This window comes from Aythya fuligula, chromosome 8 (genome assembly GCF_009819795.1).
Source record: "Aythya fuligula isolate bAytFul2 chromosome 8, bAytFul2.pri, whole genome shotgun sequence".
In the NCBI taxonomy this organism is placed as follows: Eukaryota; Metazoa; Chordata; class Aves; order Anseriformes; family Anatidae; genus Aythya; species Aythya fuligula.
This window is the reverse complement of record NC_045566.1, coordinates 22169980-22195934: the sequence shown is the minus strand read 5'-3', so window position 1 is coordinate 22195934 and position 25955 is coordinate 22169980. Positions and strand designations below refer to the sequence as shown.

The following is a 25955-nucleotide window of genomic DNA, read 5'->3' as shown; positions in this document are numbered from 1 at the left end:
TTGTGAAAAAGCTTGCTTGCACTTCTGAAAACTTGAAAAAATATGTTTTGGGGAGTTTATTTTGAAATAATTTTCCTATAAAAACATGCTATAATAGGGCAGAGAAGTAAATATCTGCTTGGTTTTTTTTATGATAATTAGGTGATAGGGTGTTGGGACCTTGCTACCCTAAATGCCAAAACAGTTTTGAGGTTGTTTGCATTTATTTTTTACTCAGATGTTTTTTTCTTCAATGTAGTTTTTCTCAGTTTCATGGAATAATCACACACTACAAAATCGGAGCTCTGTGTATGAATATCATAGACCATGAGCTGAAGAGACATGAGCTTTGGCAGGAAGAACTTGCTAAAAAGAAGAAAGCTGATATCCTTTTGGTATGCTGGGGCAGCTTGAGGGCTTTTGACTTCTCTTGATAGCTGTTGTTGAGTTATACAAGATCAGCATAGAGAAACTTCAGTGAAAGCAGTGGAAATATGATTGTTGATATAAAAAAAATCTTAAGTGAGAAGTTTGAATCTGTTGAAGAGATTATGTGAAGGCTATAAAAATAACACAAGAAAAAAGACTGTATTATTGTATAAGCAGTAAGTCTTAGAAACATTTTTGCTGACTATTAAGATGTAATACATCCAAGATTTGGGGAGTACAGGGGGGTGAATCAGTGTTGATTACAGGTGTAGCAAGCTGTGGCTGAGGTGGTGTCTTTCCACTGGCTGAATAGCACATATGAGGACAATGGTCATCCAGACTATGTAACTTCTATCTGAACTCCTTAACTTCTGTAATGTACTTGATGAAGATCCTGAAAATCAAACCCTGAAAAAGGACTATGAGAAAACGTATAAGAAATACCAAGGGCTGGTTGTCAAGCAGGAACAGCTACTCAGAGGTATGGAATACAAATAGCAAAGTATTTCTTCATTGGTTAGTGTGGGTAGAGGGTTTTTTTCAGTTGATTGTTATAACTATGACAACTTGAACATACTGAATGTGTGTATGAATGTGGAACATCTTGCCAAAGAATAGGGAGAAGTACTTAATCAGATTGACAGTGTGCTAACAATTCTCCAAGTGTTACGTCAGTCTTAGATAAAACAGCAAAAGTGATCAGCTTAAATTTTCCTGGTTAGTGATGCTGGGTTTGGTAGTGGTGGTTTTTTGATTGTTTCGGTATGTTTGAGTTATTTATTTTTTAGGTTGGCCTTCGTCTGACTCAGGTTGAATACCTTCCACCCTGTCTCAATTTTTGTATTCAAATATACTTAATGTCAGACTGAAATGGTCTGAGTGGCAGAGCTTTTCTGGGAAAACTTTCTAATGGCTCTCATTGGAATTGAAAGAAAAAAAACTTCTAGTGATCATTATCTATGATTTTATTATTTTATAAAACCACTGTTAGAATTATTTTTTTTAATGCTTCCTAAACAGGAATAAAAAGTGTTCGTGGTCAATTTTGTTTAAAATTCGTTGGAAAGTGAGTGCAAAGCTTCTGAAAGTATTGTCTTAAGCACTTAACATGTATGTGGAGACCCACTTAGTTTGATTGTCTTTGACCTGTTGGTATGATTTATGTTGGACTCTGTTAGTTGCACTTTACCTGCTCCTGAATCTTGCGGAGGATACTCGAACCGAGCTGAAGATGCGAAACAAGAACATTGTCCATATGTTAGTGAAAGCACTGGACCGTGATAATTTTGAGCTGCTTATCCTGGTAGTATCTTTCTTGAAGAAACTCAGCATTTTTATGGAGAACAAAAACGATATGGTAAGGCTCCTAGTACTCCAGTGCAGTGTTGGAAAACTGTATGCAGTCTCTGAAAACTTTGGGTGGGTGGAAGGAAGAGGGAGATACCTTTTCTTGCCACCCTGATTATCCTCTCTCCTAATGAAAAAATTACCAAAAAGAAATACAACATTGAACCACAGCATGTTGCAAAAATTTCTGAAGGGCTGTTATCCCAAACAGACTGAAGCAAACTCAAAGTGTGATATATGGAGTTCGAAATTTTTAAGTTGGCACCCACAAAACTTTATTATACATGTGCCTCGGGAGATGTCAGTGATCCTTTCCCTAAACTAGACTCTTCTGACAACATATTATTGTTTCTTCTACGTATTATCTTGGAAAGAGAAAAACAGTGATCCTTTTGTGGTTTGCTAGACTAGTATACTAGTTTCTAACTCAGCTTGGTCTTCTAAGGCACCTCAGAACTGTTAAACATTCTTAAACATTTTAATATGAAATCTCAAACTTTTGAAACTGTAGACTTTTTTTCCTTCCTGAAAAAAGAAAAAAAAATTGGTTCTAGCCAAGTATTTAATTTACTGAATTCTCAGTGGATTTTAGTAGATACACGCCTTCATTACTATATCTTTGTGACAGTTATTTAAGTAAAAATGATAGATTTTCCTTATCCTGAGGTAATCTGAGATTAATGTTATATTTAGGAGATTAAAAGATTTATGTAATAGAGAATTAATTGCAATTTTGTTACTGGAACTATCACACATGCATATGCATTGAACACCGTAGACGACATGTATCCCACCTATTTATATAGGACTATCCTATTTCTTAACAAAAATAAGATGCAAAGTATCTGCTTTGGAGGAACATAGGCTATTTATCAGGTGTTTGGTCTTAGATTTATTTTATAGCTGTGTAGTGCCCTGACGGACTTTATTAGGAAAATAAGGATTAGCTTTACAGCCCACTTATTTGTTGGCATGCTTTACACATTCCATCTGATTCAGCAGAAAGACAAATGAAACAAAATTGTTGAGTTTATTTTATTGCATAGTGTTTGAAATGTTTTGAAAAGGCTTTTAAAAACGTTTGTATGCTACAAGTCAGCTGTCTGTCTGATAAAAAGATGCATGCTTTTTTTTTTCCCTACAAAGCATTATTAAGGGAAGGTACTTATGAAGGAGACGTTCTAATACTTTTATTAGGCTATAATACACAAATATTGAAGGCAAAAATGAGCTAAGACTAGTTGTGCAATGTCTGTTTCTAAGTAAAACTAAATAATCCTCTTATTTATAGCACATTCTTTCCTTTGTTATTCAAGTGCTGTATTAAATTCAAAGCAGTGAAGTAGGAGTTCCTGGTATCTGATGGTTTTTGATCAAAGGTACCCAGTTGTTTGATTATTGTACTGTGCTATGTGAGGAGAGCTGTAGTTTCTTTTTTTAGAATTAATTCTGTGTATTTGTAACTGGAGGGCCAGTTACATCCATGTATAAGTTTGAAGAATACAAAATAATTTTATGTTCCTCCTTCTCGCCAAAGAAGGTTCTGGGAGACAAAGAATGCTTTTAAAAGATTTTTATCAAATAAAAGCAGAGAAATGATGTTTAAAAGATGATAAAAAGCTTTCTGAAGTCTTGCCAGTCAATGCTCAGATGTCTTTTCTGGCTGGTAATGTGAACATGATCTCAGGATCTGATACCACTTCTCAGTTCCTGGATTCCACTTTTTAATTTGAAAGTGATACATGTTTCAAGATGACTTTCGTACTTCTATTAAATTAACATACAGGAAAGCTCATGCCTTTTCCGAGAGCACATGCAAAGCTCTGGCTAGGGGCTCATTTCAAATTCATAAGGAAAGGTCTCAGGCTCTTTTTGGATGCCAATTCTGTCTTTGAGGTGAGGTATCTCTTTTATTTTTACATCAGTTGTTCCAGGGTTGCTCCCACTTATGGGTTCACCACTCTCCATGTATGCCTGCCTTCTAGCCCTATCTAGTCTTGCAAGTGATTTCTTTAGATGACATTCTTACAGTATTCTAATCATAGGGAATATTTCCAAGGCATCTAAACTGTTTGGCTGATTTTTTAAAAGCAACATTACACAGTAAACCGATCTAGAATACTTCAACTGCAAAGATGTAAGTGAAGTTGCTTGAGATGAAAATGTATTGACAGTTACTGTTGCGGGTACAAATCATGTCTGTGCATGCTTGCATGTGAATCTGTAGCACACTGAGAGGGCTTTTACCTTGAAGACAAAGCCAAGTTTGAATGGATTATGGATTTTTCTTTTTCTTGATATACAGGTGGAAATGGATATTGTTGAAAAACTTGTGAAGATGGTACCTTGTGAACATGAAGACCTGCTGAACATCACTCTTCGGCTCTTACTGAATCTCTCGTTTGACACAGGCCTGAGAAATAAAATGGTGCAAGTTGGTCTGCTCCCCAAACTCACTGCGCTGCTAGGTATGTTTTGTTCCAACACAGACATTTCTGCAGGGATAGCAAAGCTGTTCGCATCATGATGTATTGTGCCTAAAAATTACTGGGTCGCTTCTCTCTTTGCCAAAGAACTCACCACACCCAACTTTTTATCATTCAAATCATCTTTCCAGATGCAGGTTTAGATGGAAGTCCAAAATAATGCAGTTCCCAGTACATTTATTCCTAGGTTCTCTCAAGCTCTTGAATGAGTATTCTGGTCTTTAAAAATAGCTTTGATAGCTAACTGAGAATCATTTGAGCTGACACATGGGTGATGCTTGTAATATTAGAGGAGCACCTAGGAAAAATAGCCAACCACTTCAGGGAGCTTGGCTGATGAAGCTACCAGCTACCTCTGGCTTTTATAAAGCTGATTATACATTCTGCCTCATGTTACCACAGTGGTCTAAATAAAAGGAGTAGAAGCTTCCTAGCATTGTCAGCCTCAACTCTAGGCAGTACTGATTTTTAGACTTCCAGCTTGATGGTCTAATTTATGTTACAATTACGTGAGTACTTCTGATGCAAGCAAAACTTGTTGTTGCCTATAGGGGAAATCTATGAAGACAAGAAGGAGGCCAGAAAAAGCAAAGGAATATCTGATCACTGTTGTATACTAGAGCTCTCAAGACGGAGCTTTTATTACTCCCTGTATGTTCTTTGGCTGATGCTATCTAGAAGCTGCTCCAGTAGATTTACAAAAATGTTTAGTATGATTTGGCTGTAAGGATTGCTGAGTGCTCATTTTTAAGTGGGAGTTGAGGATCTTGTATTGTGGAGGCCTAAATGCATAAAGCACTGCAAGACACCGTTTAAGTTTTCCATGATATGTTGGGTTTGGGATATATTCAATCCAGCACAGCTGGTGTATCCAGATGTAGTAGAACAAGTGGAATGCAACAGTGAAACTGAGCTTTCTCTTCTACCTTTGCGTAGTCTTTAGGGATTATTTGCTTTCTCAATTTTACAATCAGCCTCAGTGTGGCCTTATTGCTGTTTAGTATACAAGTTAATACCATGAAAACTTGCACTGATTTGGAAACCTTAATCCTGTCAGTGATTAATGTAGTGGCTATCTGATATATTCTGAAGTTCCTTAGATCTTTCTATGGTTTCTGCCTCACAATCATGTTTTTGCTTAATATCCTCCTCTGGGTTGGGCTAGGAAGAAGAAAAATGGCATTTGGAATCCCTCTTTATACTTTTTTTTCCTTATCCTGGTGATGGTGACATTTCTCATAAAAGTAGACTGAGAAGTGGGAGCTGGTCAGAAAATATATTTTGCCTCATTTGAGAGGGGTCTTATTAGGTAGTCTGGTTCAGCTTAGACAATGGTTTCTGGCTACAAGTCACCCCAAGCAATAGCATAACTCAAATCATCAAAGTCCCTGCTCCCGGAAATCCCCTTTTTGACACTAAAGTCAGACTAAACTCAGCAGTTAGATATCTGTAGATTATCCACTTTCTAGTGTCTCATTCTAAAGTGGAGAGGAAAATTTCTCTTCAGACGCCAGTCGCTTGGACTTGAGCATAGGCCTCTTCAGAAGATCTGGCTGCTAAAATCACAGTCTGTTCCTGAAGTGGCTGTTAAGGTGATCTATGGCAAGTTTTGCTAGCACAGACAGTGAAGCTTCTGGAAGTACTTGACTCTGTGGACAGTCCTTCCCTTGAATTCGAAGATTTCAACCCTTTTTTTTTGTGGTTGGAGGCAAGTGCTGTCTGACCTAACTTCCCCCCTGTAAAATCATTTGATACTTATTTTGTGATGTGCTAATTAGAAAACGTAGGTGGAAATATTGTCTATTACTTCGTTTTTTAAGTCAGCTCTGTGATTCGCGAGATCTGTCTTGATGTGGCGATTCATATAATTCTCCAACTCATCACTTTGTGTATCCTGGCTCAAGGCAGGCTGTAACCTTAATAATAAAATAATCATGTGCCAGGTGCCCCTTTTATGCAGGTTATTTGGGCATTAAACACACATTATTCAACTCAGTGCCCTTCGGCTTACATTCGCAGGTCACCTTAAAGTGCTAACACATCTCAGCAGCTGTTGACAAGTTACCATACAGATCCTAATGCCAAGAGGTCAAGTTTGTTGACTCAGCCTACTGAAATTTAACATTTGTGCATGCTGTGCCTTTCAGTCTTTAGCGCTGGGTTTGAGATGAGTGTAAATTAAGTGTAGTAGGCGTTTAAGGGGAGAGTTGAGATTGCAAGGAAGGAAAGGACAGGATTTGTCAGGCAGGAGTTTAGGGCTGAGCACTGAGGTGGCTTTCTTTGACAGTTTGCAATCCTGGAGGATGTGCAGCTTTGCCAAGGGACTCGTGGTGGCTTGGGAGCAGGAGGGCTCTGAATGTAGATTGAATCTGAAAGTGGAAGAGGTGGAATGGCTTTGGCTGAGCCAGCAAAGGAATGGACCAAGTGTGGCATGGATATATCAGAGAGGGACCATCATCTTTGCCTCTCTTTCCAGCATGTTGAGGCTGCTGTTGAAAGCATAGACATGAGAAATTCTGCTTAGTTTTGTTTCCATTTTAATTAGCCTTTTCTTTTTAACAGTGCCAATGCCTGCTTCCCCATTTAGCTTTGCCAGTCAACACTACTTGCTAGTTTTCGCGGCTTCTCTTCACAAGTCTGAAGTATTGTATGTGACAAAACTCCTCTTGTTCCCTCCAGGCACCCAAGTTAATCAACTACAGCTGATCTTTGTTATGCTCAATCTCAAAGAACTGGGTGCAGTTGAGGGAAATCTGGCTTCAGACTTGCTGATCAGAAGCTGGAGCAGAGCTGTGGAGGCCTGTGGGATATAGCCTGTTGTGTTCAGGTTTTTCCATATGCAAGCTACTCGAGGAGGTATGGAAAGAGATTTTGTTGATTTGTGTGACTTCACGTTTTTTAATACAATCTTGTTCTTGGTGGTCACCAGGGCCTTGCTGAGATCTTTCTTTTGTGCTGATGGCCTTGCTTAAATTCTTAAAAATTGTTTTTAGTGGTCTTTCTTTTTTATACATTCACCACGTGATTGTTTTATGTGCAAGAAATACAGTTTAAAGTGGAATGAGAATTTGAGTAAATTCAACAAGTGATTAAATTATTTGCTTGCCTGAGATGTGATAAACACAAATTCAGTGCCCTCTAATCATCACCTTAGAAAGAGAGACCAAAGCTGTACATGACAGAATACTGTGTGGAAGTTTGCTTTGCTCTTGCACTGCTCTCATTTTGCTCTGCATGGCATAATTCAAGTGGAGCGTACGAGTGACTTGCTCCAAGTACAGTAGAGTTTGATGGCTAGTCTTAGTTTGCTTGAGGAAAGTATTGTCGTTGAAAGGGTGAAATGTAGAGCTGAACGTTTAAAAGAAGGATCTGAATTTGTTTTCTTAATCCCTGTGAGCATTCTTCCAGTGTTGGACAAAAGGGAAATGTTACCCTTTTTCATAATCTGAGCCCTGTGTGATTGGTTTCTAAAGTAAATGCCCTGGCAGCAAACAGGAGAAAAACATTGTCTACAAGGAAGAATAAAATAACTTCTTGTCTGGACCAAATCCACTTTGTTTTTCAGTTAACTGGCCAAACCAAATGCAAAATTTTCAGAACAGCTCTTAAATACATGCACAGCTTGTGATTCACATTCTTCTAATGAGGGTGCTCTTTTGTGTTGTGTCTGAGTGGTTTCTTAGCGTTTGTGAAGTGAGACAAATAGTTCTCCACTCTCCATGAGAACAGCAGGCAGCTTGTACAACAGAAGCAGCTGAGTGCTGCTGTGCGTGTGATGGCAGGCTGCAATATCTTCTTGGTGGACTCCTGTTCACAAGAAGCTCCTGGCAGTAGGTGTGGCAAGCACTGCTGGGGTTTCTGTGTCCTCCCCTGTGAGGTGTTGCTCTCCAAACGATAGAAATGCTAGGGAATGGTGTGGAAGCTCTTGTAGTGGGAGCTATGCTGCTACTCAAGAGGTAAAATGAGCAGGGAAGATTTCCTTGAAAGAGTAGCTCAGGCTGCATGCAGGGAGCAAAAATTTTGTGTTACGTGCATTCGTCCCTTTGAGCTGCTGGACAGTTCTTAGGGGTACTGAATACAATTGTCTTGAAATGCCACTCTGTTTTCATTCACCTCACTTCCCAGTGCAAGCCATGTTTAAAGCATGAAAATCCAATATGCTTGGAAGTCAGAGTAAAGGATCTCGTCATGGCTGCTCAGAATTATAAGCTGTTTTTGAAAATCAAGATCTGATGGAACACAGAGATTAGTGAGCTGAAAAATGAGTGGGTTGCAAAACACTGCCAGTTACAGCTCCAGCTCAGATGGGATGCGCAGTGCAGAAGGGTTATTCATGTGGTTGTGTTACACAGTGCCAAGGTGTTCCATCTCAAAAAGATTGCAGATTGTGACCATCTCGGGTTATGTTTTCCAGTACAGATTACTGTAACTGAAAGAAAATTGCCTTTGTGGATTTCTCTTTAGCCAAGGAATGTTTGTTATACGTTGCTCTGAAATACAATGTGATCAGTCCCAAGTAGCAATAGTAGAGTTTTTCTGGTCACAGCATGTACTGAGCCTGGATATTTCATTAATGTGAGGGTCCTGACCTGATGCTCTTAATTTCTTGGTGTTCCAAGACTTAGTCTCCGCACAGTGGAAGTAACAGCCACCTAATCATAGGTAGAAATCTAAGGGTTGTGCAACAGTTTGCAAACTCCAAAGTAGGTCACACTTTCCCTGTGTGTGAGTTCTTTATTTGAGCTGAAGGTAACCAGAGCAGGGTGTGACTTTGTCAGTCTGAGATTTACTGAAGAGTGTTTTCATTGGTTTCACTGACAGATTTTTTTTTAAGAGTTCTATTTTCTAACATCAAATTTTCTGATTTTTCTGGAAACTGCTGAAGTTCCTCTGATATTTTTCTGTTCTTTACAAGTTAGGTTTAATGAGCAATCAAAGAATTGCCAAACGGTCGTATGTTGGGTTGCTTAACAATCAGGTCTTGATAATGGTATGCAGCCAAGGTGTGTTGTATGTTGACTGCTGTTTAAAAACCCAAGAAGTAGTTTGCTCTCTAATTAACGGAGTGCTGTGGTTTTTTTAATGTTCGATTCCTTTTATGAAAGTTTCTTTTAAGAAGGCTTAAAGTAGATGTGTTCTCTTTATGAGTTCACTTGGCCTTTTTGTAATGAACTTATTATGGAGCTTCACACATCTGTTGGAAAATGGAGCTTCTTATAGGCTACTGCAGTGTTTTTTCTGTTTTTAATAGGCCTCGTTTATCCTATAAAGGAACATACATTTTCTTACCTGATCAAGTGAGCAAACAATAGGGGTCAGATGTGGCAAAGACCCTAACAAAAAGCACATGTCCAGCCATCAGGGTGAGGTAAAGTCATATCGGGATTGCTTGAAGTTATTAATGGCAGTAAAATTTATGCTTCCTCCTGTTTTCCCAATTAAATTGAGAAACCTTTTTTTTCTGAGGTGGCTCTGTAGCAGCTGGTTCCAATCCTTGTTGTGTGAATATTGCCTGGGGTGTCTCCATTCCTTTATAGTGGAGGCTGGCTGTAGCACATTAAGTAACAGTTCAGCTACAGGGACCGGTCTGTTGGAAAGCAGTAATTATTTAGGGATTTATTTTAATGGTAGCTTTTTTTTTATCATTTGTGCTAAGTATGGCCATTGTTTTTAAAACAAACAAACTAACAAAACAAAAACAGAAAAATCCTCTTTAGCATTCAACTTCTAATTTCCTATCAGATGTCCAAATAAAAGTAACATGTCTAACTGACTTGAGTAGAGTGGGTGATTTAGACAGGCAACTTTAGTATTACTAAAGAACTAGCCTCAGACATGGAGGAATATAAAACAAAGTAGAGATTCTTCAGTATCAATAATGTGCTTGAAGCAGAAATAGAATGCCAGCTAACTATTTTTATGCTAAAAGCCTTCCCTATATCCCTACTTCATGCCACTGGCAAATTGTGGTGATTTATCAGGAAGGAATAACTGAAATTCATGCCGTTTCTGTAGTTGCTTGCAAGTTTTTAAGGACTATTGTCTAAGACTTTTGACTCTATTTTAGTGCTGTTGAGTTAGAAACAAAGTGTATTGCCATTTTACAGATAGTGCAGGTGGAATGTTGCTGATCTTAATAGTAAGCCTATAACTTTAGGTGAGTGGAAGAAGAAAACAAACAAATGTGAGGTGACTGAAAAACAGAAATGCTTATGGCAGGAACAAGGGCAGGAGTGGAGAGATGGCAGCAGTCTTAAGATGAGGAGGCTGAGTTCTTGCAAATTTGCAAATCCAGTCAATGAAAAGGATTCCCTGAGCCTGTATTTCTACTGTGGAGCTTACAATATGTGACTGCTTAATTGAGTTCTTTTAGTTGTTTCTTTGCCTAATTTCAAGAGCAAATTAATACTTCTCAGTATAAAGTAATGTGGTCTTCTACGTGAACTGTTTACATCTGAAAGCTTTCCAGGGCACAACTTGGATGCCTAAAGCGTGACAGAACAGAACCAACCAACTCTAGTTTCCTGGAGAACCTCCCTAAGGATAGGGCACTTCTACTCTTCGAATTGGAATCGTTTAGGTTGGAGAAGATCCTTAAGACCATTAAGGCCAACCATCTACGTGGCACTACCAAGTCCACTGCTAAACCATGCCCAAACTTCTTTACTGAAAGGCTTGTTAGACATTGGAACAGGCTGCCCAGGGAAGTGGTGGAGTCACCATCCCTAGAGGTCTTTAAAAGACGTTTAGATGTAGAGCTTAGGGATATGGTTTAGTGGAGGACTTGTTAGTGTTAGGTCAGAGGTTGGACTCGATGATCTTGAGGTCTCTTCCAACCTAGAAATGCTGTGATTCTGTGATTTTGTGATGGGTACTTCAGTTTTGACAGCTTTAGCCTTCTGAATTAGTCTGTTTTGGTTATGTTGGTGGGGTTTTCTTTTTGTTAATGAGAGATTCTGACCCTTGGAGATCTGGAGAAAAAACGAGTTGAGGCAAGGTTGCATGGGGCAGCCTTTCTCTCTGGCAAGCCAAATGGTCTGGGGGGGAGCCAGCCCCAGAAAAGGGGACCCTCAGCTCCCCCAACCCTCGTCCTTGCTCCACATGAGGGCATTTTCCAGGCCTCTCCCAAGGCAGGCGCCCTCGGCCTCGCACGGGCCACTCCATCACAGAGCTTTGCCGAGGTCACAGTGGCCACCAGCGGGCCCGCCCTTGGCCCGGGCCCTATAAAAGGGGCCCCCCTGCCCCTGGCCCGCCACTTGCTCAGCGATTTGGTCTTCTGAAAGCCATTGGCTGAAGGAAGGCCAGAGTTAAGAGCAAAGCGAGAGAGAGAGGCGAGCAGCAGCCCTTCTCAGTGCGAGGACAAGAAATTGTTCCTGGGACCACTGAGAAGGATGTCTGCCTCTGAGAGAAAGCGCCATGGGTCGAGGGCCAGCACCTCAAGCACAAAAACCAGCAGTGCCCAGGAGGTGTCTGGTGCCCGGCCCAGAGGCTACTCTGATAAATATCATTGGAGCCGAAGAGATGTGGGGAGCAGGCCGGCCCCTCGGACGGACAGCAGCAGCAGGCCTGGGCCTAGCCGGAGGTCCAGTGATGACGGAGAGCGTGGGTTGGAGGGCCACGGGAAGCGGAGCCGTGCCCAGCGGTCAGAATATGATGCGGGACCCAGCCGTGGCCGAGGGAGAGATGACAACAGAAACTCCGAGAATGACAATCAAGCAGAGAACAGAAAGGACCCAAGGCCCGGAACTGGGAGGCGTCCTGGTGCGGCACCGTGGCCAGAAAATATGCCCAGTGGAAGGCAGCCTGTGTGGGCAGTCCCTGCCAGGGACTGGCTTGTCCTCCAGCCCGCGGAGCCCATGGAGGTGGGTGCAGAAGATGAAGAGGAACCCATGGAAGTGGACCCGCCTCAGCCTCAACAAAGATGGGACTCCGCCGGCAGCTCTCTGAAAAGTGTCCTGAAGGAACACCGGCAGCTGTGCAGAAGGGCTCGGCAAGCTCCCTATTCCACATCACCCAGGCTCCACTCCAGGCATTAGCCTGGAGCCATGTTGGCAATAAAGACCTTTGCCAATTGTCAGGGGTTGTGTGAGTGCTTCTTTCCCATCCAGCAGGCCTTGTGCGAGAGGTGGCAGCCCTTCTGCGCAGAGCCTCGAGGAAGAGCCCAAGAGAGGCCCCAGCTCCCTTGGGGCTGCTGCGCTGGGGTGACAGGAGGAGTCCCCAAGAACCACCATGCGCCTTTAACATTTATGAAAATAAACCGAGGGGTGAAAACAGTAGTGTGTGAGTGATTATAGCTGGCTAATTTCTTATATTAGGAGTGAGTTTCTATATCTGAGTAATTGGTAATGACAGACGTGGAGAAGGCTGAGGTACTCAGCAACTTCTTTGCCTCTGTGTGCACAGGTAGATGGGCTTCCCCCATCTTTCATTTCCCCATTTAAGAAAAAAGTTGGACGTAGTGCTTAGGGACATGGATTAGTGGGTGACATTGGTGGTAGGGCGATGTTTGGACCAGATGATCTTGAAGGTGTTTTCCAAGCTTATTTATTCTATGATTCTCTAGCTTCATTTCCAAGTTAGAGGTATTTTTTTTTTTCCTGTTCATTCCCAATTGAAAAGGACTTTCTTGCTCTGACTGTGAGCGTCCTAAAACCCCTCTCTTTTCCTGGAGTTGCCAGCAGGACAAGGGATTTACAGGATGGTGGCTCAGTTATCTGCGGAGCAAAAAAATTGAAATTTGGCTCTTCTTTTTGAAACTATAGCTATCTTTTCCTTCTGTGTGTCATGAAATCTGCCATATGGAACGTGCTTTGGGAGACTGATTTAAGTGTTGGTGAGTGACTTCGTTCAGATAAGATGATTTAAGTTGTAGGTATTTTTCACGCTTCAGGTTGATTGTCCAGGTCTTTTTGATTATTTTGGGCAATCTAGAAACAGAAGCATTGCTGTCACTGATAGCCATGATATTTTTTGGTCATTGGAAGTGATGCAACACGCTGGACCTTTGAAAAAACAGGAAAGAAAGAAGAGTGCGTAGTGTTTTACCCTCAAAAAACAGAAGTCTTTGACGGCTACTGTGGCTGTCTTATTTTCAAATAAGCTCATAATATTAACAAATACTAGGAAATAAACTATGGTTGCTACAGAATGTATGGATTTACCTTAACCGATGCTTTATCTTAGCACAAATAACATTTGCAAGAATAAGGCGGGGAACATGAAGGGTAGAGGTTAAGCAAGTATAAAGTAGCATCCTTCTTGTTGGCTGCCTGCCAGTTCGTACCCACTGAAGATCTGGCCCAACTTGCCTCTAGTCTGTTTTCCATGTTACTGGGGAGCCAACTTTCCTCCCTTATTCTGCTTTACCTTTTACTTCACATAGCGTTTCCTGCATTACCTGGCAAAGTGTAATTATAATTTGAGTCTTAAATTTGAGTCTTGATGTTTGAGCCTTCAATGGAGGCATGGAAAGAAGTGTTAAGAGCAGTGTAAACAGCTTTTCCCAAGCCCCATGAAATTTGAAGGCATAATTTACCCTTTAAATTTTTATATTTGCCTAGGAGAAGCCTTTAGCTGTATGCATAGTGAAGCGTTTTCCCCCATGCTCTTGTTGGATCACTATGTCACTACAAGCTGATAGGTAGGTAAGATGACCTGAGCCTGGATTTCTACTGAGGAGCTTACAATATGTGACTGCTTAATTGAATTCTTTTAGTTGTTTCTTTGCCTAATTTCAAGAACAAATTAATACTTCTCAGTATAAAGTAACCTGGTCTTCTACATGAACTGTTTACATCTGAAAGCTTTCCAGGGCACAACTTGGTTGCCTAAAGCATGACAGAACAGAACCAACCAACTCTAGTTTCCTGGAGAACCTCCGTAAGGATAGGGCACTTGTACTCTTCAAATCCGAATCGTTTAGGTTGGAGAAGACCCTTAAGATCATCAAGGCCAACCATCTACGTGGCACTACCAAGTCCACTGCTAAACCATGCCCGTAAGCACCACATCCACACATTTCTTAAATACCCCCAGGAATGAGGACTACCGCTTCCTCGGGCAGCCTGTTCCAATGCCTAGCCCATGTTTCCATAAAGATGTTCTTTCTGATATCCAATTTAAACCTCAAGCAAGGTCAGTTTCAATAAAGGATATATCTAAATTTAGCAGCATGTAGTGCACTACTCAGTGGCTGTGCTTTTTCTTCTTATCTAAGCAGCAGTGCTGTGGGTGAGGAGCTTACTGTGTATTTTTCAGTCTGGCTGTTCTGTGTAGAGTTCAAAGAAATTGAGTCTAGTGCTCCAGATGTGCAGCTTCATTTTTGTCTGTAGCTGTAACATTAAATAACTCAACCAAAATTAGTCGTTTATTAGTTCATTGGCTTAGAAATTACCGTTATAGTTCCTTCTTTGTTTCCTAGAAAAAAAAAAGTGTATCCATATTTCAGATGTGGCATGTGCTTAGCTCTTTGGGGAGGGATGGGGGAAGGGAGGACACAGAAATCTGGATTTTAAGGTAGGCTTATGGTAGGAAACCGGTTTCAAACACAAAGGTGGCACGAGAAGGGTTATTAGTTGGTAATTAATATCATAGCATTATTTACATAGTCTAGTCTTTTTGAGTATGAGCAGACTTGCAGTTTCCTTCAGGTTCTCTTGATAAAACAAACTGATATATCCAATATGATTTATATTTACATATGTAAATCAAACCATTGTGTGTTTAAACCACACGTGGAGCAACTTAGCACAACTGTTTCAGAGTAGTCTGTAAGGCACTGTACCGGACAGAAAAATTGAGTTACCTTTTTTATGACTTCCCCCCAAGATCCCTATTAATTATGATGCATATGAACGAATGAACTCGTCACTTCAATGTAAATAAAGTTTTGACAGCAGTGTGAGACAGTATATGGATAAGATGTTCAGTTTGCTACATTTCCATCCGCCTACATGTATTATTTGCTTACTTTTGTAACAGCTTTGACTTAAGAGTATCAGAATTTGAAGCTGAAACCAAGAATCACTCTGCCATTTTAAGAGATAATTCTTTTGGCTTCTGGTTTTGATTTGGTGTAGTTAATGTTTTGCACGTGAGTTGGATAGGGCATATTTCATATCTGAAGTGGAGACATTGATGATTCCATTAGAAATGATGGCTACTTGAATTACTGATACTCTTACATTTGGATAATTTAATCCATAATTTATATTCTCATTGTTACTTTAGCATTTGAAAGCTGAATGCTGCTGCTGAAACTTGAATTGGCATTTCAGTTTTACAGCTTTAGGGTTTCTCTTTTGTTATTGCGGAGCGAACGGAGGATCTCTTCATTTCAAGCTCACAAACTCAACTATAATGTTAGGACCAGATCTTGTTATCAAGAAATCATTTTTTTTTCTTTAGCTTCTGTTACTGGTACCATTCGATCTTTAACCTCAGTAAGAATGAAACCTAGGATTCAGGCGCTGGTCCGCAGAACTGGCACATGGCTTCTTATTAATGTTCAAAGGCTAAAAATCTGAAGCCATTTTGAACTCAGAACCCATCGTGTATTTATTTCCCTCTCTAATTTGCAGAAAACTAGTTGTGAAAACAGCCCGAGGGACCTGATATTTTTCCATCCCAGCTGCTCCAGCTGAACTACAGCTGCAAAAAAAATCTAAGTATTGTTTCTATAAACTGTTGAGTGTATTTTATAACACAATAATTCCCACAAAATCAGTAACTGCAGTTAATGACCGGTTTGTTAAGGCATTAACTGCACTCAGCTGGGAATGACCAATTTCTCTGGAATGGCTGTATAAGAACTAAGGATAATTCAGTAACACTTTCAAATAATTATTTGGTTAATTAATGGTAAATTCTTTTGGAAATCCTATCAAAGTACTTGTGACCCCCACATTTAATATCCAATGAGTTCATTATGATTCATGTTTTATTGCCATAAATACCAGAAGAATCCATAATGACTAGGCCATTATTTTCCAGGGCTGCCCTTACTGCTTTAGGCCATTTGGCTATTCCACCTTCAGTCATAAAATGCTTGATACTCAAAACTACTAGCGCTTGTAGGCCACAACTTTCTGGCACCCCACCAAAACTTTGGTGATTTTTATGAACACATTTGGCAAAGACCTTTTTTCTTCTCTTTCTCTTGCTTTTTCTGGTTAGGGGAATAATTGGTGCCTACTGTACCAACCCATAAGGAAGCCTTTCTTGCAGTGTCTGCTTTTTCATGTGTGGCCTTCAGCCGTGGTCACAAATAGCAAAAAAGGTATCACTTCTATGCTTTGGAAAGTTGTTCTTTGGCCAGGTAATAGGCAGGCTTTGAAATCTTTGCAGCCATGTTTCTGAGCAAGGACTTACCTGTGGCTTTATTCATCATTCAGATGAGTATAAAACAAAACCAAAAGGTGATTTTGGTACCAACGTGTCCAAGTCATAGTCAGTAGCTGGCAGTTGGTATTTTTGGGAATGAAGCCCAAGTGTCACAGGATGGCATTTGGCTTATTGGTGGATTTCTTCAGTCTGTCACTTCCTACCTTTTTACACCATCTTTAGCCTGCAAGATGATGCTTAGTGTTCATAGCATTGTAGCTGTTGAATCTGTTCTCTTCCTAATTTTAGACAAAGTAGTAATGCACAGTTTCCAATCAACTTTCCAATAGGCTCTATGCTTTCTCATTGAGCACGATATTAGCACGATATTAACAATTTGCATTAAATCATTGTGACTGTGCTAAAGAACAAGCACCTCTTGATTTTCCTGAAGTGTTTTATTCTTTGGCTCATGAGTAGCCACAGTTTTACGTGAGAACTGATAGAAGTGGGAGGTTTCTTTTGTTGTTTTTGTTATTTTCCATTGAAGTGCTTCCACTGTTTTCTTTTAAGTTTAGTTCTATAGTCCTGTTATTTCAATGCTGTTGTGTTACTGAGAGGTCGAGGAATATCTAACGACTCCCACCAGAGGACCCTGCTCTCAGCTGAAGCTCCTAACCCCGCCCCGTGAATCAAGCATATGGTTTATAAGAGGGTGTACTGCAGGGCACAGAGATAAGACACCAGTAATCCACCTGGGAGTGCAGGTAGGGAAATCACTGGACGTGCACTCATGTTGTACTCTATAATACAAAGTGTGTGTGTGTGTGTAAAGGATGTGTTTAATTCTAACTCCATTTCATGTTCCTTCTTCCTTTAGAGGAATGCTGGTGTCCTACCTTTATTCCTCACTTGCTATTTGTAAGGAGTTTTATCAAGTTTAAGTTGTGTCTTTTTCTCTTTGAAGAAGAGAGTGCTGGAGCCTGTTGATTAAACACATCCTTGGCTTTTCCCTGGTCAGGCAAAAATGTCCAGGCTCTGAATGTGATTTCTATTCCCCCCACACCACGTGCGTGTTGCAGACTTTTACCAAATGAGCAGTAGAAACTTTTGCAAGGTATGAACAGTGATGATGTTCAGTTTTGACTACTTTAGCCTTGTGAATTGGTCTGGTTTGGTTTCATTGGTGGGGTTTTCTTTTTGTTAATGAGAGACTCTGACACTTGGAGATCTGGAGAAAAAACGGGTCGAGGCGGGGTTGCATGGGGCAGCCTTTCTCTCTGGCAAGCCAAATGGCCTGGGGGGGAGCCAGCCCCAGAAAAGGGGGCCCTCAGCCCCCCCAACCCTCGTCCTTGCTCCACATGAGGGCATTTTCCAGGCCTCTCCCAAGGCAGGCGCCTTCGGCCTGCACGGGCCGCTCCATCACAGAGCTTTGCCGAGGTCACAGTGGCCACCAGCGGGCCCGCCCTTGGCCCGGGCCCTATAAAAGGGGCCCCCCTGGCCCTGGCCCGCCACTTGCTCAGCGATTTGGTCTTCTGAAAGCCATTGGCTGAAGGAAGGCCAGAGTTAAGAGCAAAGAGAGAGAGGCGAGCAGCAGCCCTTCTCAGTGCGAGGACAAGAAATTGTTCCTGGGACCACTGAGAAGGATGTCTGCCTCTGAGAGAAAGCGCCATGGGTCGAGGGCCAGCACCTCAAGCACAAGAACCAGCAGTGCCCAGGAGGTGTCTGGTGCCCGGCCCAGAGGCTACTCTGATAAATATCATTGGAGCCGAAGAGATGTGGGGAGCAGACCAGCCCCTCGGACGGACAGCAGCAGCAGGCCTGGGCCTAGCCGGAGGTCCAGTGATGACGGAGAGCGTGGGTTGGAGGGCCACGGGAAGCGGAGCCGTGCCCAGCGGTCAGAATATGATGCGGGACCCAGCCGTGGCCGAGGGAGAGATGACAGCAGGAACTCCGTGAGTGACAATCAGGCGGAGAATGGAAAGGACCCAAGGCCCGGAACTGGCAGGCGTCCTGGTGCGGCACCGTGGCCAGAAAATATGCCCAGTGGAAGGCAGCCTGTGTGGGCAGTCCCTGCCAGGGACTGGCTCGTCCTTCAACCCGCGGAGCCCATGGAGGTGGGTGCAGAAGATGAAGAGGAACCCATGGAAGTGGACCCGCCTCAGCCACAACAAAGATGGGACTCCGCCGGCAGCTCTCTGAAAAGTGTCCTGAAGGAACACCGGCAGCTGTGCAGAAGGGCTCGGCAAGCTCCCTATTCCACATCACCCAGGCTCCACTCCAGGCATTAGCCTGGAGCCACGTGGCAATAAAGACCTTTGCCAATTGTCAGGGGTTGTGTGAGTGCTTCTTTCCCATCCAGCAGGCCTTGTGCGAGAGGTGGCAGCCCTTCTGCGCAGAGCCTCGAGGAAGAGCCCAAGAGAGGCCCCAGCTCCCTTGGGGCTGCTGCGCTGGGGTGACAGGAGGAGTCCCCAAGAACCACCATGCGCCTTTAACATTTATGAAAATAAATCGAGGGGTGAAAACAGTAGTGTGTGAGTGATTATAGCTGGCTAATTTCTTATATTAGGAGTGAGTTTCTATATCTGAGTAATTGGTAATGACAGACGTGGAGAAGGCTGAGGTACTCAGCAACTTCTTTGCCTCTGTGTGCACAGGTAGATGGGCTTCCCCCATCTTTCATTTCCCTGACCCCATAGATGGAGGCTGGTGGAGCAGAGTCCCACCCAGTGTAAGCGAAGAGCGGGTTCAAGACCAGCTGCTGAATCCAAAGAGGTACAGGTCTACGGGACCTGATGAGCAGAATCCCAGGGTCCTAAGGGAACGGGCTGATGGAGTTGCCAAGCCTCCCTCCATCACAGCAGAAAAATCCTGGTAGTGGGGTGATGTCACTGGGGAGTGGAAAAATGGAAACATCATGCTCCTACTCTTCAAGAATTAAAGAACTGAACAAAGAGCACTGCTCTTCAACAAGTAAAACGATGAGGAGTCATTACTTCTCAGAAAGAGCAGTCAGGCACTGGGACAGGTTGCCCAGGGAGGAGGTGGCGTCACCGCCCCTGGGGGTGTTCAAGGAAAGGTTGGACATAAAAGGCTTTGACTGCTACTGTGGCTGTCTTACTTTCGAATAAGCTCGTAATATTAACAAATTCCAGGAAATAAACTATGATTGCTACAGAATGTATGGATTTACCTTAACCGATGCTTTATCTTAGCACAAATAACATTTGCAAGAATAAGGCGGGGAACATGAAGGGTAGAGGTTAAGCAAGTATAAAGTAGCATCCTTCTCGTTGGCTGCCTTCCAGTTCGTACCCACTGAAGATCTGGCCCAACTTGCCTCTAGTCTGTTTTCCATGTTACTGGGGAGCCAACTTTCCTCCCTTATTCTGCTTTACCTTTTACTTCACATAGCGTTTCCTGCATTACCTGGCGAAGTGTAATTATAATTTGAGTCTTAATGTTTGAGCCTTCAATGGAGGCATGGAAAGAAGTGTTAAGAGCAGTGTAAACAGCTTTTCCCAAGCCCCATGAAATTTGAAGGCATAATTTACCCTTTAAATTTTTATATTTGCTTAGGAGAAGCCTTTAGCTGTATGCATAGTGAAGCGTTTTCCCCCATGCTCTTGTTGGATCACTATGTCACTACAAGTTGATAGGTAGGTAAGATGACCAGTCACCAGAGAAGCACAAAAGACAGGGAACGCTTCATTTTGTTTGCTTAAAACAGAATTTATATGCTTTAGCATAGTCTTTGCTTTTATTTTAATAATAGCCTGATCAGCTTTCAAGTTCGTCATTATCCTTTACCTAGCTGATAAATTTCTGGAAGGTTGAGATAAAAGTTCTGTGTTTTTATTTTGTTACCTCTCACCCTCCTCATCCTCCCCTCGGTAGGTGATCTGCCAGTAAGATCCAAAAGGTCAGCTATGTTTTTTAGGAAAAGAATACTTCAGGAAAGAATACTTCACTGTTTTATAGCAACTGCCAGAAGGGTTTCATGGGTTTTTCTGGTAATTCAATTTTAAAAAGAGACACAAAATGTGCATTCTCAGGATAAAGACAACTTATCCTTGCTGCTTAAAGGAAATTCCAGTTCCCAATGATGTATGCAGATGAAAGATTTAACTGGCTTGGGTTGGTTGCTCTTTGAGGTCTTGATGCTTTGCCAAAGCACGAGAGATGGTCCAACTGAAGTATAAGTGGGAGGTAAGATATTTCTGAGCTGTATGAAACCTGTGAATTAATTCTGAGTTGGTGACCTTATTACATACTGGCCTAACTAATATAAACATCCAGTTGTATGTGTTATCCCATATATAGCCAGTATCCTGCTAATATGGGGCTAGAGGAGAGCTCAAGACAGTGCTCAGTCCAAATTTCAGCAGAGAGTCAGGACCAGGCATATCTATGTTTTTCTTAGCAAGCATTTATGCATTTGTCTAAGCTGTTTTTATAGTCTTCCTGTTAAATACTTCATAGCTTGCTCATGTAAGTTGCTTCGATTTGTTTTTTCCTTTAGAATATTTGGTAAGCATTAACGTGCAAATAAAATATACTATTTTCTTTGAAATGTATGAAACACAAGGCACCCGCAGTTTAGGATAATAAAACAATCAGTGTGTGATTTACGTGAAAGGCACTGGTTTCCTTCTACGACACTTTTTAGAGCAGTAGTTCTTATTTATCTCTGTGACATTGATGCGTTCTTTGGTATTTCACTTTGAGACAAGCTTATCGTTTCAACAAGAATATCCACAACTAAACCAGCATTACATTAGGTATTTAATTTCCTAGCTGGGATGTGATAAAGGCTTTCTCTGGATGGTCCATCGTTAATAAGTGTTCCTTTCAGAAAATAGATTCCTTGCAAAGTGGTACTAGGGAAATGTTTTGAGGTGCTGGGAAAAGAGGGAGTAGTTGGCATTGCCTTTGTTCCCTCTTTGCACAAAGACATTGTTTGCTTGGATATGCCAGACAAAACCCTTTCATAAATGTTGCATTTGTTTTAAATTTTCCCTTCCTTAATTAGGATTTTTGTGCTTTTCATTCCTCCCCTTAAATATTTATAGTACTTAAAGTGCAAATCTTGTTAATGTTTGTTTGTTTGTTTTTCCTTCTAGCAAATGAAAACTACAAACAAGTAGCCATGTGCATTCTGTATCACATAAGCATGGACGATCGCTTCAAATCGATGTTTGCCTACACAGACTGTATCCCGCAGGTATGTGCTTTATGGCTGATGAGGTCCCAATCACAGAATCACAGAATTTCTAGGTTGGAAGAGACCTCAAGATCGTCGGGTCCAATCTCTGACCTAACACTAACAAGTCCTCCACTAAACCATATTGCTGAATTCAACATCTAAATGTCTTTTAAAGACCTCCAGGGATGGTGACTCCGCCGCTTCCCTGGGCAGCCCATTCCAATGCCTAACAAACCTTTCAGTAAAGAAGTTCTTCCTAATATCCAACCTAAAACACCCCTGGTGCAACTTCAGCCCATTCCACCTCGTTCTGTCGCTAGGCACATGGGAGAACAGACCAACCCCCTCCTCTCTACAGCCTCCTTTAATGTACTTATAAAGAGCAATAAGGTCGCCCCTGAGCCTCCTCTTCTCCAGGCTCAACAAACCCAGCTCCCTCAGCATCTCCTTGTAGGACTTAGAGGTGTCAAGATGCATCTTGCTGTGTGCACATCTTTTCCCCACTTATAGCAGAGCTCGCACTGACACCCACAGGTGAGAATGGGAACAGGCATGATGCTGCTGAGTCAGTAGTGAGCCACCTACTCTTCAGGCAGTCTGACTGTTCTTGCTGTGTTTTGATGGTCCCCAGCAAAAGGTCGGGTGACAGATATTTTTATCAGTACTGCTGAGCCTTGAGATACATCGAATTGGTGAAAAATTCAGGGGACCCAATAAATTTCTGTGGAAGATTGGGAATACTTGAAAGAGATGAAAACTTGTGCATAGTAGATCCTTAGGGAACCTCATGGAAAGTATTTCCTTTGCTGTTTTAGAAGCTATTCTTTTCTGATCCCATTGGGTATCAAAATTTCAGTGTCTCCTGTGTTACAGGATATGAACTGGAAACCAGCCAAGCAGTGTTGCACTGCTGCATGACAATTCCTTTTCCAACTGCAGGCGTGTACAACAGTTGGAGACATGAGGGCTATAGAGGGCTCTTCACAGATCCTTCAGGCTACACTTTTTCATAACTTTTTATCTCTAGCCATAGTCTCTGACCCATGCACAGACACTGTTTCATGCTTTTAGGGAGGTATTTTATGTGTACTTCCTTGATTTTGGGCTGTAGCATGTTTTTTAACAAACAGTGAATACTCTCTAACCAATCTCTCTCGGTCCTGATGAGGCTTGGCGTTGAGAAAGCCTGCGTTGCATAAATGTAGAAAGCTCTCTGGTAGCTCTTTCAGAATTGCACCATTGTATTTTCTTCCCTGCCAAACATGTTTTTAACATCAAATACATCTAGAATGGGAAGTTGCCATGGAAAAAATTCAGAATGTTTCTGGTCATTATTTCATGACAAAAATTGTGATGTTTTTCCAAATACAGGAGGGTTTTGGAGAAAAGAGAAGGGAGAACTGGTGGGAATAATTAGTGTATGTTACCAAATGTTCTTGCAAACATCCTACTGGCTACTTTTTCTGTCACAGAAGTAACTTTGTTAAGATATTTGCATTATACAAGGGACCTGCTTTGTTCTCAACAGTCACCTGCCAAACAAATTCACTGTGTTTAAAGGCTCAGTTATGATTTGCTTTTAGGGAATCTTGGCTAGCATCTTAGATCCCCAGCGTCAAACATAAGGAGATGTGGATCTTCAGTGAAATCATACACTGAGCTTTAGAACATCATTGTTGTGATGGGCAGTGGCTGCTCAAAGTAGTGTTTGTAGCGCTTTATCCAGAGCCTGCTGGAACAGGAAACAATTCCACTGCCTTAATTGGACTTTGGATAAAACTGCAAGTTTTGAAAAATACCTATGGCTATTGATTCTTTAGTGGCTGATGTAATATACAGATGATATCTGCAGGCTGTTCAAAAAGGACAAGCTGGACAACTGGAGATTTTATTTAAAAGTTAGGACAATTGTTAAGGAAAACAGAGGCAGCAAAAACCATGGAAGTAGACATTGCATCAAGAGAAGAAAATGACCTTTTTCAGGGACTCCCTGCTATCTGATTCTATCCCAGAAAACTGAATTCTCTCTTTAATAATAGTGCATACCCTTCAGTGGCTTTGTCTCCTTGAGGAAAGGTGTACATCTAAACTGGCAAATGCTCGCTAACAGATTTGTAGCTGTTGTAGAAAATCCATCCCCTGTTGTCTTTTGAACATGTGAGGTGCTTGAGGAGGGCTTTCTCATGCTGTCCCAGGTAAACATCCTTGTGGCTTGAAGGAGTTAGTGGGTGCTATTCTAGTAACAGTTAAAAGTGAGTATTAACAGTTCATTCTTGTTTAGACCTCAGCAATGCGTGTTTTGTTTAAATAGGTGCAAATGCCATCCAGATGCTTATAAAAGCATTTATTGGTAATAACCTGGCCAATCAAAGGGCATGGTTAGGCAGTGATGTCATGGTGATATTTAATATTTTACCGCAGAGCAGTGTGCAAGGTTCTCTGCAGCTACCCACATGTTTTCCACCACAGTTGTCCTGTTTGGCCCCTCTTTGATCTATAAGCTTCTTTTCAGCTTAATGCTGGTAAACGTCCTCTCTTGACAGCACCCTTTGCTCCTGTCCGCCATTATCTGCTGAAGTTCAGAAACCAGAGCATCACTTCAAACAGCAGAGTTAGGGAGTAGCCGGTCAGAAGAGATTCCTGAGGCATGCAGTTCTGGCATAATCATTCAAAGATGTTTGAGCTGGGCTCGGGGAGGGGGTTGGACAGAGGTGTATGTGAGCAGAGAGCTGTGGGGGTTGGCCTCTGGTCACTGGTAAATAAGTGAAGGCAGGTGCCAGAGAGTCTAGACACAGTGATTTCAGTCCTGGTCTGTGGTATCTGATACTCAATATGGGACTTGTCTGATTGAACACTACTGCCTCTTCATTGCACATGCTGCAGTCTTTTTACTGCCTTCCTGTTAAATCAGTAAAAGATGACAATGGACATAGTAAAAGCAGAACAAATTTAATTTTAATATTTCCTATTTGGCAGCAATTACTCTTCCTTTTGAAGTGGCACAAGAAGCAATCAAATTAAATGAAGACATAATGGGAAACATGGAGCTCGTACGAAACTATTATTTTAAAATTTGAACAGCTTTAATTGAAACTGGATATATTTTTCCTTTTTATAGAGAAGTAGCTCAGTAATTAACAGTGTAATCCCTTGTTAAACATCTAATTTCCACAGATTTTGTATTGTGTAAGTAATGAGAATGTTTCCCTTCAAATTGTTTGAAGGGCTTTAAAAATCTATTTTTAAAGGTTTTGTAACAGAAGAGTTGCAGGGGGTGATTTTTGAATGCTCATGTTCTACTTGTTAAGTGGCAACTTTCTTCTCTGGTTAATTCAGTCTTACGTGATTGTCAGGCTTACGGATTTAATAAACTACAGGTTTTATAAGTTCTTAAAACAGCGTAAGGAAATCTGATTCTACCTTCTTAAGAAAGGGAGGAAGAAATCAGTGATGGCTTTTAAATCAGTATGTGAAAGTCTCAGGGAAAAAAGATTAATAACTGTTGTAACCTAAAAACGTATGGCTTTATTTGGGCTCTGTTTGGAATTGACAGCTTGCTATCTCGTGATATGTAAACATACTGAATTGCTGCACAAAAATACTTCAGAGTGAAATTCCTGCAATCCTATTGTTCCTGTTTTTAATTTTTTCCCTAAATAGGTTGTTTACCCACTTTCTCTAGTGCTTAATGCATTACAAACCGTCTTGCCACCAGGGGGCAAGCACACAAATACATAATGATTAGTTGCATTTTTCTTCCTGCACCCCTATTTGAGAAAAGCTGAGCTAAATATATTTTATTTTGTCTCACTTATCTTTAGGTTCAGTTGTTTCTACTTCTAGTAATCTCAGTCTTGTCATCACACTGCAGTGCCTTGTAAACTTGACGTGTCTTATGAACTGAGCAGGTTTTAGGAGCAAGCAGGGTGATATCCTACAGCCCCTCAGTAGGGAAGCAGTGCAACTTGCCTGCTCTGCGGTTGGAAACAAAGGAATGAAACGGATGTAGAGTCATGTTCATATATTCAATATGCCATTTCACAAAACGTTCTTATTGAACAAAACAATGCCTGAGATGTAATGGACAATACAGCCTCCAGGTGTATAAAACGATGACAATCTATAGGTTATTTGCTGAGGAATCATCTGGGAATTCGCAGTCAGAACAGTATTATAGGCAATTGTCT

At 41.5% G+C, this 25955-nt stretch overlaps 1 protein-coding gene across 2 annotated transcripts in view; it reads left to right on the top strand.

Moving 5' to 3' along the window:
- KIFAP3 (kinesin associated protein 3) overlaps positions 1-25955 on the top strand; it is a 71897-nt gene that overhangs the window by 9807 nt on the left and 36135 nt on the right. For both annotated transcript variants that reach the window (XM_032192006.1, XM_032192007.1), the window contains exons 7-11: positions 239-363; positions 791-889; positions 1587-1765; positions 4061-4223; positions 21686-21786. In XM_032192006.1, the coding sequence (XP_032047897.1) occupies positions 239-363; positions 791-889; positions 1587-1765; positions 4061-4223; positions 21686-21786 (667 nt within the window). The remainder of the gene's footprint in view (positions 1-238; positions 364-790; positions 890-1586; positions 1766-4060; positions 4224-21685; positions 21787-25955) is intronic.